Here is a 15465-nt window from a genome sequence, read left to right on the forward strand (position 1 = left end):
AAGATCTCAAAGATTTTCCAAAATTCTCAGCAAATTTCGATAATAGCGATTATTTCTAAAGAGAACTTAAATTTCTCTAATCGAAACCGAAGCCACGATCGATCGATTAATAATCACAAATTGAATAATAATGGCCTATCTAATTATCAAACAATCATGGCCGTCGTATCATCGCATTAAAACTCGATCAAAATCCGATTAAATCATCTCGTTCAAAATTACGTTTCATCCGCAGTTACCATTGAAAAAAAAAAAAAAGAAAAAGGTAACCACATAATACACTCTTTCGAAAGTTCATCGACAAACTTAGCTGCACTTGTTCTCGAACCCCTCTTTCCATCTTCATCCGTCATGAATATCGTGGCGTGAAAAAAATCTCACCCCTTTCATCCTTCTCTCTATAGATTTATTGTTTTTTTTCTCTATCGCTTGCTCTCTCTCTCTCTCTCTTTTTTATAACCACGATGACCGCAGAGAGAAGGACTCACTTCTGTTGGTGCCACCGGCCAGGGCTCACAGATATTATACTGGCCCTGAATTATACCGCCATAAAAACGTGATGAAGCGGCTGCGGACTGGCAGAGGCCGGCAAATGGCTCGAAAAATCAAAGAGAACGGGAATAATGGTCAACGAACGACTGGACAGGCTAATATATTCGTTTTTCTCGGTACGATCCGCGTAGCTCACATCAAAGATCCGTCTATTATTTCTGTCTGGATCGACACGTTTCATCAATCTTTCGCCAGTTTCTTGAAAATTTCTTTCCCCGCCGTTCTTTCTTCGCGTTTTCAGAAATTTCTTTTTCTCCAGTGTGCTTGATGTAATTTTTACATCTCTCAGGAAGTTCATGTAAAAGTAAAAAAATAAAAATGAAATACTGAAAATATTGAAAATGCGTTGGAAAGAATGAGGAAATACAGATAAAATATTATTTCTAAAAAAAGGAAGTACATCGAAGCGCCTGTTGTTTTTAATAATCTTAATATTTTCATTTTCAAAGAAATTTATAATGGTGGAGTAGTATCTCATTCTCAGATCAAAATTAATTTTTCTTTCAGGAGGAAAAATTTGCAATATTTCCTTCTCTGTGTAATTTCCAATTTACACCGATCAAAACAAGTTCCTAAAAGGTTTAATTGTCAAATCAAAAGTTAATCAATCCCTTTGACGGGTAGCTATATACACGATACGAATTATCGCGAATTCAATCCTCTCGTATCAAGGTTCGAGCCCAAAAATGTCCTCCAATCACAAATTAATCGATACATTTTTAAAACATTTCATTTCAACAGATTAATTAACTCAACATATTATCCATTTTATCCCTTTATAAATTATACCTTTAATATTCTTCCATATATATATATAAAAATCCATATAAAACTCGAACAAGAATGAAAATCCCTCTCGTTCAACTTTAAAAAAGAAAAGAACAAAAATTATTCTTCTTCATCTTCTTTTTCTTCCTCGAAGATTTCGACGATTCTTCGAGAAAAAATACAAGGTGGAGGACAAGATTACAAGAGGTTCCACGCAACATTTTAAATTTCTTTTCTCCAGTTTCGAAACGTATCGAGTTGTCACGTCCCCACGCCCTCGCCACCATTCACCACCGAGGCACGAAATCGAGGCAGCATAATCCGTGGAGCGTGGAAGGCCAAAAGAAGGAGGAAGGAACAATCCTTGGGTCGAGAGGTTGGTGCCCCGTTACGAAGGGGAGCGACGTAGCAGAAAATTGCAGAGGGCAGCCATCGTGGCGCGAATCGCGACGTTCCACCCTTTTTGTCGTTATCCAGGTAATCGCGGCTAATTTGTTCTGGGGCGACCGCGCTCCCCCCTTCGATGGTAATCTGGTTAACATCCGTGTTAGGATTAAACCATTAGCCCGGAGGGAAGGAAGGGCGAGTTTTAGTGCGCGGTCTTGTTCGATTATTTCTTCCCCGTTAAGGGATTTCCCTTCCGGGATTCCATCCTCCCTTTCTCCTTCTTTTTCTTTTCAAGATTGGAAGCCTGCGATTCGGTGGAATTTCGTGGAATATTTTCATTATTGAATTCATATTGTGACATCTTTAAAATTTCTTTCTTTTTTTTTTACTTGTATTTATTTCATCACTCGATCGCGTCTTTTCTCCGCGCCTCGTATCTTTCCTCCTGCACCGCTTTGTGCCGTTTGTTTATTAATGGAAAACGCGGTGCAGCGTTTCCTTGAAAAGAAATTTTTTTTCTTTTCCCAAGCTCGAAGAGGAGGAGGAGGAGGAGGGGGAGGTGTGTTCTGTCGAGTGGCCCGTTGTTACGGAACGGGAGAGAAACCAACAGGGATTTATAAGGGTTTTTATACAGGGTGGCCTGGTACACGGAAGTATCACGAGTTGTTTTCTCGTAAATTATTAGAAATACCGAGGTTTTTTTCCCTTTTCTTTTTTTCTTTTAACTCTTCAACCGTGAAAATCGCGGGTTCTATTTTGTTAATTTCCACGGAATTATTTGTAATTTACTCTCACTTCTTTTTCCTTATTTTCAAATAAACGTTTAGTTAAACGCGGCTTGTTTAAACACATAAAATACGAGGTCGATTCGACTTAGATGCTTTTAAATTGAATTGCAAGAAATTCCAAGCAAATGCACGATAATAAACTATAATGTATAATAAGTATATACAAATATATATATATATCGAAAAAGTCTGTTCATTTAACTAACGCGCTAAAGCGTTCAAATGCCGTTGCTAACAGATTATCTTGCCAAATAGAGCCTGTTTGACGTATCAACTAACGGTTGTTTACAGAGCTCGCGTTCCCTACAAATAATTGCACGTTGGTCCTGAACAGAGAAACGCTGTTTAATCCATTGAGTCGAAATTAATTGCCAATCCAACACGATCAACCATCCCCTCTACTTCTCCTCCAACGATAAAACAATAAGAAAAGGATAATTAAACGGAGGAAAAACACGTGCAATCCCTTTAAAACGTATATACACTTTCCAATTTTAATTCGTTCCCACGAAATTATTAAATTTTTGCCGAAAACTTTCATTTCCGATATTTCCAAATTCTTTATTAACGATTATTAAGGTACTAATAAATATAGCAACAACAAAGTTACGAACCTACATATCTACATCTGTACACAGTTTGATTGCACACACTCCTCCCTTCAATCTTAACTTCGAATATCACCCCGTTTCCTTTCCCCCGTTTCGATTTAACTTTTTAATAGTATTTCGATTCGTCGCTTCTATTTTCCACGTGCACCTCTCCTGTCCCACACTCGCTTCGAGATCTAAACTCGAGAAACGCGTCTCTCTATTTTCATCGATTTTTCTCTCTCTCTTCTCCCTCCCCGCCCTCTTCTCTCGTATCTTCCACCACGCGTCCCGATTCGTCTAGTTTGCATACATAAATCACCTCTCCTCCAACCCTTTACTACCTCCATCGAATTTATCTCCGTTCTATATTCTTTCTTTATCGCGTGTTTATCCCCGCTTCTTGTCCTTTCATTCCAGCTCCATTTTTACTCGTTTATCAACTCCTTTCCCCTCTATTAAATTCCCCACTTTGTCACGGAATTTCTTCCTTATTTCTCTTTCCTTCCGCATACCAAATTCTTCCACTTGACGCAGAAAATTCTTCGATTTTCCATTTCCTTCGTCCCCTCCTTTCTCCCATTCCCCCACATATTTCTCCTCCCCTCTCTCGACCCTTCTTCTCCTTTCCTTTCACTCTTCTATTTATCGCGGAATCCCGCGCAACAGCGAGTATTTTTCGCGAGAGCCCATTTAAAGAGTCGCCCCGTCCTCCCCTCCCTCTCTCCATAAAAGGTTCCACAGAGTTTATGATCCGCTCGACGCTGAGATATTACTAACCGCGGTTTCGCCGGCTCCATTAAATTACGCAGAAGAATGCAGGGAGGACCGTTTTATCCTCACAGCGGTTTATGAGTTTCCGATAAAGGTCAAAGGATAGAATTAGTTTCGAGGAGATATATGTGGAGAGAGAGAGAGAGAGGGGTTTCCACCCCCCTCCCGTCCCCCATTTGGTCGGAAATAGATGTTTCGTTGTTCGAGTTTTATTTAGAGTGGAAAACAGGTACAGATGCCGGTTATGGGTTTTCTTGGTATCTTCTATCTGTGTTATTGATTCTACATTTGTCGGGGAAATGATCGTTTCGAGGCAAGTTTCGGGTTAAGTTTTTCTTCTTTTTTATTCTCGGCAAGATGGGGATTAAATTTTGATTTGATCGATGTGATAAATCGATTACCTTTTTGAAAATTCTTCTTCTTTTTGAGAATTGAAAAAGCAATTCTTCTTAATGGGTATTAATTACGAATATGTGGTGTATAGATATATTTATCGCGGCAACGATTGTTATTGCTCGCAGTGAATGCTTTTAATTTTATTGGAAAAAGAAAAAAGCAGCGGTTGTTCGTTCGTGTTAAAAAATTATCAAGAATGGAACTTCTTTAATAAAGGATATTTCTTGAATTTCATTTCTGGCTCGCAGGATACAAGCTGGTGCACAGTTTACAATTTCTTCAGCCTGTGTACTGTATAAGAGGGGAGAGATGGAAACGGAAGTTGTCCGACTTCTTCCTAACTTTTTTTCCCTTTCCACGGCGATTCGTTGTAACGTTGTATCTCTCCGCTACCTTAACGGGATCTTCGTTAAAAATATCCTCGCTGGTGCTTCGAAAGATTGTGCCGGATAGGATTGAAAAATACCGAGGATACGACAAATATTTTATGATCCCCGACCGATGACAGAACAAACGAAGAATGGAAAAGATCCATGGAGAGAAATCCTCCATGGCCCTCAACATTCGAAATTTAAGAGAATCTTACTTGGTTCCGTTGTTATATATAAATCTTTGTGCAAGATTCTTTTTATTTTTTGTGAATGACGAGAAACTATATCGAAATGATTTTGATTTTTGTTATCTATATATATATTGTTTCACGAGAAATTTTATTCGAGTTTTATTTTTAAACGATCAATTATAATTTAAACTCATTCATTTCCTGTTCGTTATTTTTACTCGTAATTATGATTTCTTAATTGCTACGATTTTCTTTTCTCTAATTTCAATTTCTATATCGAACAATATTAAAATACATTTCATCGAAAATAATACTCTGGGATTTCGAAATAAAAAAAAGAAGAATTTATTGTTTTTCTTGTAAAATAACTAGCTAGTCGGACAATAGCGCTATGTAAATTTAAATTGCATGAACTAGTTGCACGCATACAAGTTGGATAACTATATCCGCGCTATCTTGTTCGTAGCGAATTGTATCCAAAAGTCCAATATCCTCTGACACTGGCCGCAAACCAGAACCGATACAACGCATAATGCTAAGTTTCTCGACGATATAAACCTTTGAATTATGATAAACGGACCACGATCCAACCGTGTGCTTCTCCAAAGTGATAAATACAATTTCTGGGATAAATACGCGAAAGAGATTCGTAGGGAAATAATTTTCACGTAATTCGTACGAAAGATATCGTTGCATCTGGTTGATTACAACGACAATTGCAATGATTAATTAGTTTATAACTTTTTTTTTCACACAAAATTTTAATCAAATATATTCTAAATATATTTGATATATTTATTCGAAATATATTTAAAATTATTTAAAAAAATATTATTAAAAAATATATTTACAATTGTTTGAAACATAATTTTATTTAAGTAATATTCTTTCGAGGAGAGAGCAGAGAGAAACACGTCCGTTCCGCTCCGTGTCCGGGGAACGACTCGTTAAATCGATATTTTCGATATCAATGACAGCCGATGTTTTCGTTTTCCGTGCCGTGCGATTTATATTCGCGTTTCACATTGAGGCGGTCGTAACGATATATAATCAAATATATGTGTATAAAATTTGTGTCGAATACATTTTTTTTAAATTTTATTTATTTTTAAAGAAAAAAAATATTATTGAAAAAGTATTTTTTATAAATTTAATGTTCGACAAACATTGTTCGAAGGAAATGCGTTATGCAGCATTGATAATTATTGCGTGGATGGAGGAGGAGAGGTGACCTGCGAAGCTGACCTTTGTTTTTTTTTTTTAAAGTGGAAACACACAATTTTTAATATGCACGAATCGAAGTATCTTTGCGTTTCTGTGTTTATAAAACTTTATCGTTTGTGACGTTTCTTCGTACAACAAATTTTTAAATTAATGATTCTTCGATCATGATTCATCCATCTACTTTTTTAGAGGAAATATCTGGCAAAATTTCAATCACAACTCGGTTCGATGCTAATTTTTCTTATCTGTTCGGCGTAAAATTAAAATTCAGCTTGGTAGAGATCCTCAGGGATTACGATGCGATACGTGTGGCACGTTTCTTCGGCATCCCGAAGGATCATCGAAGCAAGAATCGATGTTCGTGGTAGGACGAGGCCAATTATAGCGTCGACTCGTTATCGAATGTCATTAATCGAGAAGAAAACTTGGACGATTCGATCGTGTTCGAGAACGATGTAAAAAATGTAAAATATATAATAACGGAAAGTGAAGATCATTTGCACGAACACGAGAACAATTTTTCCTTTTTTCTTTTCTCGAAAAGAAATATAATAAATATTTTTGGAAATCAATCGAATATAATTAAAATTTCTACGTTATTTGCACACACACACACACACACACGTATATATACATATTTATTTTGAGATATTATTAACTCTTTTCACATTCTTCGTATTCACTTTTCAATCACTTTCTCATATCTGCATTCCGGAGAAAGAAACGACAAACAAGTTTCTATTCGATGAATCACGCAAGTGCACACATCAATAGCGAATCAACGAGTGCTATTATAACAGAATATAACGAACAAATAACGCACTTTCAAGCCACGCTATATACTTAAGACTTTTACCAAAGATACATGCTTACAAATGCGTAAACTCCAGATTATATATTTATGATTTGAATGTGGAAAAATTCATATAAAAAACCAAACTATTTATGTAGATGACTACGTATGTCATTTTCTAATAGTTTCAGCGTTATAATAAAATCACTTTCCCCACACCCATCGGCCAACGACACACGCGATTCTCTCGAAATTCTGCCAAGCCAAGGCTTGATCGATCGGGGATGGAAACGTCGAAAGCCGTGAGAGAGTCATGGGAAGATCCAACGGACGCCCCTTGAAACGTACCGCCAACAAACGACACTTCTTGGGTACGTGGCTCGAGTTGCTCGATCAAGGGAGGAGGGACGGAGGGGGCAAAAGACCGGAATTCTACACCGACGACGACCCTCAACGGAGGTATACTATAATTATGTCGTCTTTGTTTATTGTCGAGATGGCGCGCTCATTGTGCAGCTTGGGGGCTAATAGCGTGAATTATTCCTCGTAACGACCGGCGCCCCTTGCACCACCCCCGCGATCTTATTCTCTCTCGATCCGTGAATGAAAGCTCGCTTCAACCGACCGTTTACACACACACGCGCGGCCACGATTCTTCTCGCTTTCGGCGTTTCTGTCTTTGTGTTCCAAGGAGAGAGAGGGAGAGAGAGAGGGGCGTCTTGAGCAATTTGGGATCGAGGGTTGAAAAATACGTTGGAATTCTGGTGGAGGAAGCTTCTTTTCATTGTAGAAAAAGGTTGTTTCGAACGAACGTTGTGTCTAATTTTTTTAAAAAATTTTTTAAACTATTTGCGATGCACGACGCGGTTCTTAAATTTTGTTTGAGTGTTTTTAGAGAGGATTATTTTATATTGAATATTATAGATTCTAGGATTTTTTTTTATTGTAATATAATTAATTAGTTTAGCGTGTCAAGTTCAAATATACTTCGTCGAAGCCAAACATGATATTTATACAATTTATCGACTCGAATCGGCGATCAAATATTATTTTCTTTATTAAAAAAAAAAAAAATAAACCACGAACAGCTTAATCGAGGAATAAATGTATTTACTTTTCGAGGGAAACTTCATCGTCAATTTCGTTATTTATTTTACACGCGTGTGATAGAGAGATAAGAGGCGTTGATCTCGAAGCAAGAAAGAAAAAAAAAGCTTCTTCAAATCAGGCGATATATACATGGAATAATTTCAATTTGTGCATTTGTTGCGTTTCTCGTCGTGGTTCGTCGAATTTCTCATTAACCGAGGCCACGATTTATGAAACACCCTGTCCCCACCCACGCCCTTCTATCGTTTCTCCCTTAACCAGCGTCTCATTAAAAGGAACCGCTTCCATTGTGCCAGACCCGTTCACCCGACGGACAATGCGACTTTGTCGGAAGGTCCATTTGTTCGAATATCATCGCACGCCTTCCTCCGCACCGGAAATGGTAATCAGAGTCGAAGAAGATCTTTCTTCTTCTTCTTCTTCTTCTACAGCTTTTGGTAAAATTTGTAAAATTAATATTAAAGATACGTTTCCCTTCTTCCATCTTCTAGGATTTTTTAATCTGACCGTTTGAGTTTAAATTAATAAAATTCTTTAGAACCGTTTTTCAGAGTATTTTCTCTGAAAAAAAAAGGTACAAAGTGTCGAATAAAATGAAGAAACTCTTTTCTCGTCGAAACTCGTTTCTTGAATTAATTTTTTAAACGAGTATCATCTTTGTATAATATTTTTTCCCTAGGATTTTGATTTATTTACTTTTCTCGCTCCATATTCGTAATTTCTTCCCTTTGAGGGATTATCTTACTTTTTAAAATTTTATCTTATTCGAGGTAGATACAGATCTCGAGAGGATAATAAGCCAACGTACGTCCACGATTATCGCCTCGAAACATATCGTTGAAACAGTATATTCCAGCTACACGTACGGTGCATACACGATTTGCATGCGTGCCGATAATTAGAGGCAACGTTTAAAGCTCGATCCCTAATACGTCGGGATTAGTGATCGTTTGAGTAGCGCGCTGCTTGGCCCCATGTAATCAGATCGACGTCGTGCGGAATCGATTTTGACGCCATTTCGGCCGTGTTATACGAGCTTTCGATGCACAATAGACGTTTCTCATTGGTTAAGGTATTTACCAATCCAATCGAAACGTCTCGAAACTTGACGGGACTATTATTATTATTATTATTATTGTTGCCCACGATTAATAATAAATAATTTTGATTGAATCGGATTTGTGAATAAAAGCGCGTGCTTGTACATAAAATAACAACGACTTGGTAAAACAATGGTGAAAGAATACGTGTTTACCTATCGTATCTTGTACTATAAATTTAATTAACGTGTTTTCGTTCGTGTATTCAATGTAAATGTACAATTAATGCGAATGGAAAAACCGGTTGAAATACGGTGTGTGTGGAAAAAGAACAAGTGTATTAATTAATTGTTCTCGTTTTTACATCAGAATTTTATATTCGATCAAATATATAATTAATCGTCGCTCAACGTATCGAAGGAGAGAACGAAAAAATAGTTGGAAAAAAAAAAAGACTTAATTTCTATTCAATTTCGATCCTTCGTATTATTATAATAAATATACGATGTGCGAGAGGAAAGAAATAATATTAGAGAAATATTTTACGCGACTCATCCTCGTAAAATAAAATATTCATAATCACAGTTTAAAATTCCAATAATTCTTAATCGAGGGCCGAAAAAGAACCATCAGTGGAACAATCGCAATTACGTATAATCAAATTTCCTATAATTCACTGTCAAAGATTCGCAATATCAGAAACGTAATCATTCCAAAATTTCAATAATTTTCGATCGAAAGAACCACTACCCCAAATCACGCCATAAATTTCAATTATTTACCAAAATATTACGAACCCTCGATCACTTCGAAATTTCGACAATTCCTTGACCAAACATCGAAAAAAAACCGCGCAAATCTCATTCGCCTTACTATTTCCAACTAATAAACCGCAATGTTAAAAACCGTTTTAAACCTCTCCTCCCCCTCGAGCGACACTCTTCTCCTCTTAAACGAGCAATTTATATTCAAAACGATCGAAAAAAACGATCGTATCGCCGGGGTTAAACGATGGTTTTTTATTCCATCGACGATAACTCCAACCGATCCTCCAACCCTGCTCACCTCAGATCCATCCAAGATGGAGCGTGAACGGTAAATCGAGATCCATATCTCGAAACGCGGTTTACCCATTTCGTGAATTACGCGAGGTCCACTTGCAAAGCAAATTGCTTCGTTCGAAATGAACGATGTGTACTTCGACCCTCGAGCTGGGGAGATCTCTCTAAGCTCTCCCTCCCACCGTGGGCATAACGAAACACACCGTTTCGAGAAGAGAGGGGAAATTTACCACGAGAAGAGAATTCGTGGCGACTGGGATCCAATTACGGAACTAATTATATCCCCGGCAAGCGTAAAAATAGCGCGTTATTATAGAGCGAGGAATAGAAGGGATAGAAGTTGGGCTTCTGAAAGAAAAGGGGGGGGTTTGTTCGAGATTCCGAGGTTGGACGACGGTTTCGTGAATGGAATTTTAATCCTTTGAGAGGGGGAATTTATCGAGACTAGGGAGAGACTTGTTTTTTTTTTTTTTTTAAGTTTTGGAGAAAGGAAAAGTTTCCGTATGGACTTGGACGTGGAGGAGGATATTTGATTATTGTAAATTAAAAAAGAGGAGTATTACTTTAATTTTTTGGGAAGAGAAAAATTTTGTATATTTTGATATTGTTTATTTTGAGAGGATGGAGAATTTTTTTTAGAAATATCACTTTACAAATTTCCTCCTTTTTTGAAGATAATATTTGAACAGAATTTCGTATTTACAAATTTTCTTATTAATATTTCATGGCAAAAATTCGAAAATTCTTCTCTTCTTTGCAAATAACAACGGTGTTTCACATTTATTTGCTTATATTATTTCGACAACGAATCGAAGCTTTTATTAATTCTCTTAAAATGCAGCATTATTAATAAATTTAAATCGAATCTCTCGTTTTTCTTTCTTTAAACAATATTTCGTATTTGTCGATCAAAAATTTAAAGGGACAAGATAAATTCAATCTGAATTCTAAAAAGAAACCAAGGCCAATAAATCGATTCGATAAACTGGATAATGACACTGGTCGATTGTACTTTTAATAAAACCAATTTGAAATCGATTAAATTGCGAATCAAAAAATCAAGATTCGTCGATTTGTGGCCGTGCATTATTGCACACTCGATTGATACTTTTAAGAATAATCCCGTTCCATCGAATGTCCATTAAATGAACATTTCTATCTCTATATTTACTTCACTTAATTTAAACGTTTCGAGCTACTCTCTCTCTCTTTTTTTTTCTCTGCTTCCTTTTTTATTGGTTAGAAAAATTTAATGTATCCATAAGATACTATTTTTACAATTGCTTATTCATAATAAATAATAAACCCTATTCACAGTTGCTTTGTGCTCGACGCACAAGCGCGTTCTTCAACGTGTTCTTTCGCGGCATAAAACAATCAATTCACGAAAATCCCGATATATTGGATCCTGGACCACAATTATCCATGGCTTTCAATTAGCGAGCATTGTTTCGGACAAATCTATCGGCCAGAAGGGATTGATGCGGATAACGATAATCAGCCGGTCGAAATAGATTTACAGGAAACACAACGTGCATAGGGAGACAGGAGGAGGGGTTGAATTAGGGGATGGAAAGACGGGCGGAGCTTTCAAAGGGATAATCGTTCCGGCAGAGCCTCGAACCGGCCTTAATGTGATTGACTCGTTTTATCGCGCCGATCTTCCTCTCCGGACGGAATTATCGCGGATATCCAGTTTACCGCTCTTTGCTAAATTAATTACGCGGCAAGATGCAGCCAACTCAACCTCCCTCCAATCCTCCATCCAAACAGACGCTCTCAACTCTGGAATTTTGCTCTGTGAATTTCATCATGATTTATTTCTCCAATTTCCTCGTTTTGAAGGTTATATGATCCAAAATAATGATGATAATTTTAAAATAAAAAGTGTCTTGGCATTGTTTGGTTTTTCGAATTTTTCTAATGATGCGAGGCAAGGATAATGCAACGTCTCAGCGATTAGACGAATATTTGTGAGATTATTCCAAGATTTGAAATTACGACTTTATCCGAAAATAAAATTTCTGCGATTGTATTTCCACGATTGTTTTCAAATTGATACGTGTTTGGTGCTGCGAAATTACGTTCGACTAATCCTCTATCTTAGCAGTTTCCGTGCCATTGTCTTCGCTCTCTTCGTTTCATCCCCATTTTCTACGCGACGAGACGATTATTGGCCGGCCTCGACAAAGGATTCATTGATTTTCCTTTTGCGATTCTCTTTAATTTCCGCTCCTTTTTGACGCCTTTTTGAGCCACGCTTCCAGCGAACTGCAAACACCGACGATGGAAAAGTCACCAAATTTTTCAAACTGTGTTCTCTCGACTTCTTTCAACCATCGAAATGCGTACGCCACATTGGTTCTCTGTGTCGAGATTGAATTTAAGCGATGAAATTTCGTTTGCGTGTGGGCCAATGTTTCGTGAACAGAATTTTTTCTCCCTTCTCAATTATTATAAATGAAAATATAGTACAGAAAAAGATATTCAACTGGGGATTCTGAATAAATATTTGTACAATCAATTTTATTTCTCCTCATCGAAGGGTTTTATCGAGAAATCAAAATTTCAAAATTTTTAACGCGTTTCGAATTTTCGAACTCGAATTTATCCCGGGATATTTTTTTTTTTACAACGAAATAATAGAGTATTAAAATCCTCTGATAAAACATTTTACGCGTTTAAAGTGATCCTCTATCCCAAGTGGCAAAGTTATATTTAAAAAAAAAAAAAAAAATTATAAAAACATTGAGAAACTTTAAGGGTCGATTTCACCCCTTCAAAGCGAAATATCCCGCTAAAAAAAAATTGCTCCGTAATCCATTATGCTCTACATAACTCTGCAAAAGTGTAATTCCATAAAAAGCGAAATTTTCATATCATTTCTCATCTTTCTTACATAATAATTCAAGAACTCGTCCCAAGAAATTCTCATTAATCCCATAAAATCGATCTAAATTGTTTCCAAATCATCGACTCGTCCATTTCCGCGGAAATTCGAATTCCAACAATTTCAAGGGGCGAAAAGAGACATCGGTCTCTGTTTGAACAACGAATTGCCGGTTTCCCTAAACAGAAAGAGAGAGAGAGAGAGAGAAAGAGGAGAGAAGCGAGTAAGAACGAGATTAAAACTCAAATTAAGCAATCGTTAAATCACTGACAGCATCCAGTGATGAACGTTTCCACGTCGTGGCCAACGCCTCAATTACCGCGTCACGAAATGACGGATAATTTCAGTTATATCGGTATCGTTCCAAAGATCACGAGTATTACGCGAGAAGAATTGCACCGCGTGGATTGCAGCATTTCTTTCATCCGCGATGCAGATTTCTTCCTCGACAGAGGAGAAAACTTTCTTTCTTTCTTCCTTTCTTTCTTCGAAAGAGATCGACGACTTACCTTCTCCTTTTTTTTTTCTTGCAGAGATGCTTTCAGACATCCACTCGATGACGGTGATGGCAATTTGTACGTGAAAAATCGACGACAGTAGTTCTTCTTACCTTAAGGTTCGATGAGTTTCGCATTGGATTTTCGGTAAATGGAGGGGAAGAAGCTCGATTTACGAGCGCAAAAAAAAGCTGAGACGTAAGTACGATTTTGAGAATGCGTAAATTTTGCAGAAAACAAACCTCAGCTTTTCTTGCATCGCACTCACCAGAGAAAAATCTCTCGATATTAACAATCTCCCCCCTCTTTTCGTCCATCAACTGCTCCTCGTCATTCCCTCCTCGAAGAAAAACCAAGGGCGAAATTCCCACGATCCACGTATCAACGATCACCACTGACGTATACGTTACGCAGGACAGGTGGAGAAAGAGACAGAGAGAGAGAGAGATAGAGAGAGAGGATGAGAGCAGACACGCTCTGGAACCGCTTACCTCTTTGATCTTCTCGCGGCGCTGATTAGTCACGTCATCCAGGGGTGGATTAGGCGGTTTAATGACGTAGGGCCCGGGGACGGGGACCGGCGGTGGTCCGACCGCGGATGGCTCCGACTGTCTCTGCCTCGGGTCCACCCATCGATCCTTATCTTCGAGGGGTTTCGCCTCGTCCTGGCCCGGGATCACGTTACTCTGCACCCATGCGGGGTTCGCTTGCTGCTCGTTGCTGCGCTCCTCGGGCGCCCCTCCACGCTCCACCACGTTCGCGAGATCACGACGCGTGACGAACGTGCCGGTGAGAAGGACGATCAGTATCACGGACAGGAGTCCGCTGATCGCCAACCTCTGCATCAGCCGCATCTCGTCCAGGCACTTGCTGCACTCCCACAAGCCGCCCGGAGTTGCAGATGTTTCGCTCGTATTGGCGGAGCTGTGCGTGGAACACGTTACATGTACACGTGATGTGGGTGTGTGGGTGTGTAGAGGCCGGAGTTTTGGGAGTTGTTTTTCTTTCTTTTTCTTTTTTTTCTCTCCAACGATGTGTGCACAGTTGGTTAGCAGTGGTCGATATCGTTTTATCGTTCATTTTTAGGCGTTTGCACGAGTCGATTGTGCAAGATCGAGAAGGATGTTGGAATTGAACGAAAGGAAGGGATCCTCTTCGATTCGAGGACATGTCGGTTTATGTTAGGATGAATAGACAGTAGATGGTTTGGTAAACTTTGTTATGTATACATCGAGCCTATAAAGTTTATTTTAGATCAAGTTTAACTTAAGTTTTGGTTAACTTGATTATTAGTTTTATTATAATTAATGTTAAATTTCAAGGATTATGCAGACTTATTACGGATAGATTAGTCTATGGGTAGTCGAATGCAAATTCTTTGGACCCGTTATCAACCGTGAATATGTAAATCTATCTGAATACCGGGGGATCCCGTATAATTAATCCACATAACAAAGTTTAAATCCTTAATTTTTTACAAGGAAAATTCGACAACTCGAAAGCTTGGAAATCTATTCGACTTTCCCTCACTCGAATTCTCGAATTGCCAAATTTTCCTCTCGTTACTTATATTTTCACTTCTCAAATCGACCATTGACCATAAAATCTACTAGGAAAAAAAAAAAGAAAAAAAAGGAAAAGAAAAGAAAAAAAAATAAAAAAAACATGAAATTTCGAATATTCGTAGAGTTGAAAGGTAAAGAAAGTCTTCGTAAAAAAAAAAAAAAAAAAGAATCGGCGATTAGAATCGAACGAGAGTGGCGTGAAATCAGGCGAGGGTGCGAACACACCGGAGGCACTTACTTGCGGGCCACCTGTTGTAGGTAATTCGAGCACCCCGACGAGTGCTCAATGGTCGTTTTAAGTAGCCTTCAACGACGGCGGCCGCGCGTTTTCAGCTCGCGTCCCTTTGCTTCGATCTCATCGACTCGGAATTCTCGTCAGCTGCGAAGAGAAATTCACTGTGTGAACAGGCGCACACATACACCTAACCACGAAAATGTTCCTTTTCCTCGAATGCGTCGCGCTTCCTC

General features: G+C 38.2%; 1 protein-coding gene across 3 annotated transcripts in view; it reads right to left on the bottom strand.

Annotated features, from left to right (window-relative positions):
• LOC107994632 (mannosyl-oligosaccharide 1,2-alpha-mannosidase IA) overlaps positions 1 to 15465 on the bottom strand; it is a 467472-nt gene that overhangs the window by 73640 nt on the left and 378367 nt on the right. The window contains exons 2-3 of one of the 3 annotated variants that reach the window (XM_062073867.1): positions 15236 to 15376; positions 13924 to 14356 (exon numbers count right to left, since the gene is read on the bottom strand). The exons of 1 other annotated variant lie outside the window; for it this stretch is intronic. In XM_062073867.1, the coding sequence (XP_061929851.1) occupies positions 13924 to 14286 (363 nt within the window). In that variant the 5' untranslated portion in view covers positions 14287 to 14356; positions 15236 to 15376. The remainder of the gene's footprint in view (positions 1 to 13923; positions 14357 to 15235; positions 15377 to 15465) is intronic. One more of the 3 variants, XM_062073868.1, reaches the window with a different exon arrangement.

Source organism: Apis cerana, linkage group LG4 (assembly GCF_029169275.1).
Source record: "Apis cerana isolate GH-2021 linkage group LG4, AcerK_1.0, whole genome shotgun sequence".
In the NCBI taxonomy this organism is placed as follows: Eukaryota; Metazoa; Arthropoda; class Insecta; order Hymenoptera; family Apidae; genus Apis; species Apis cerana.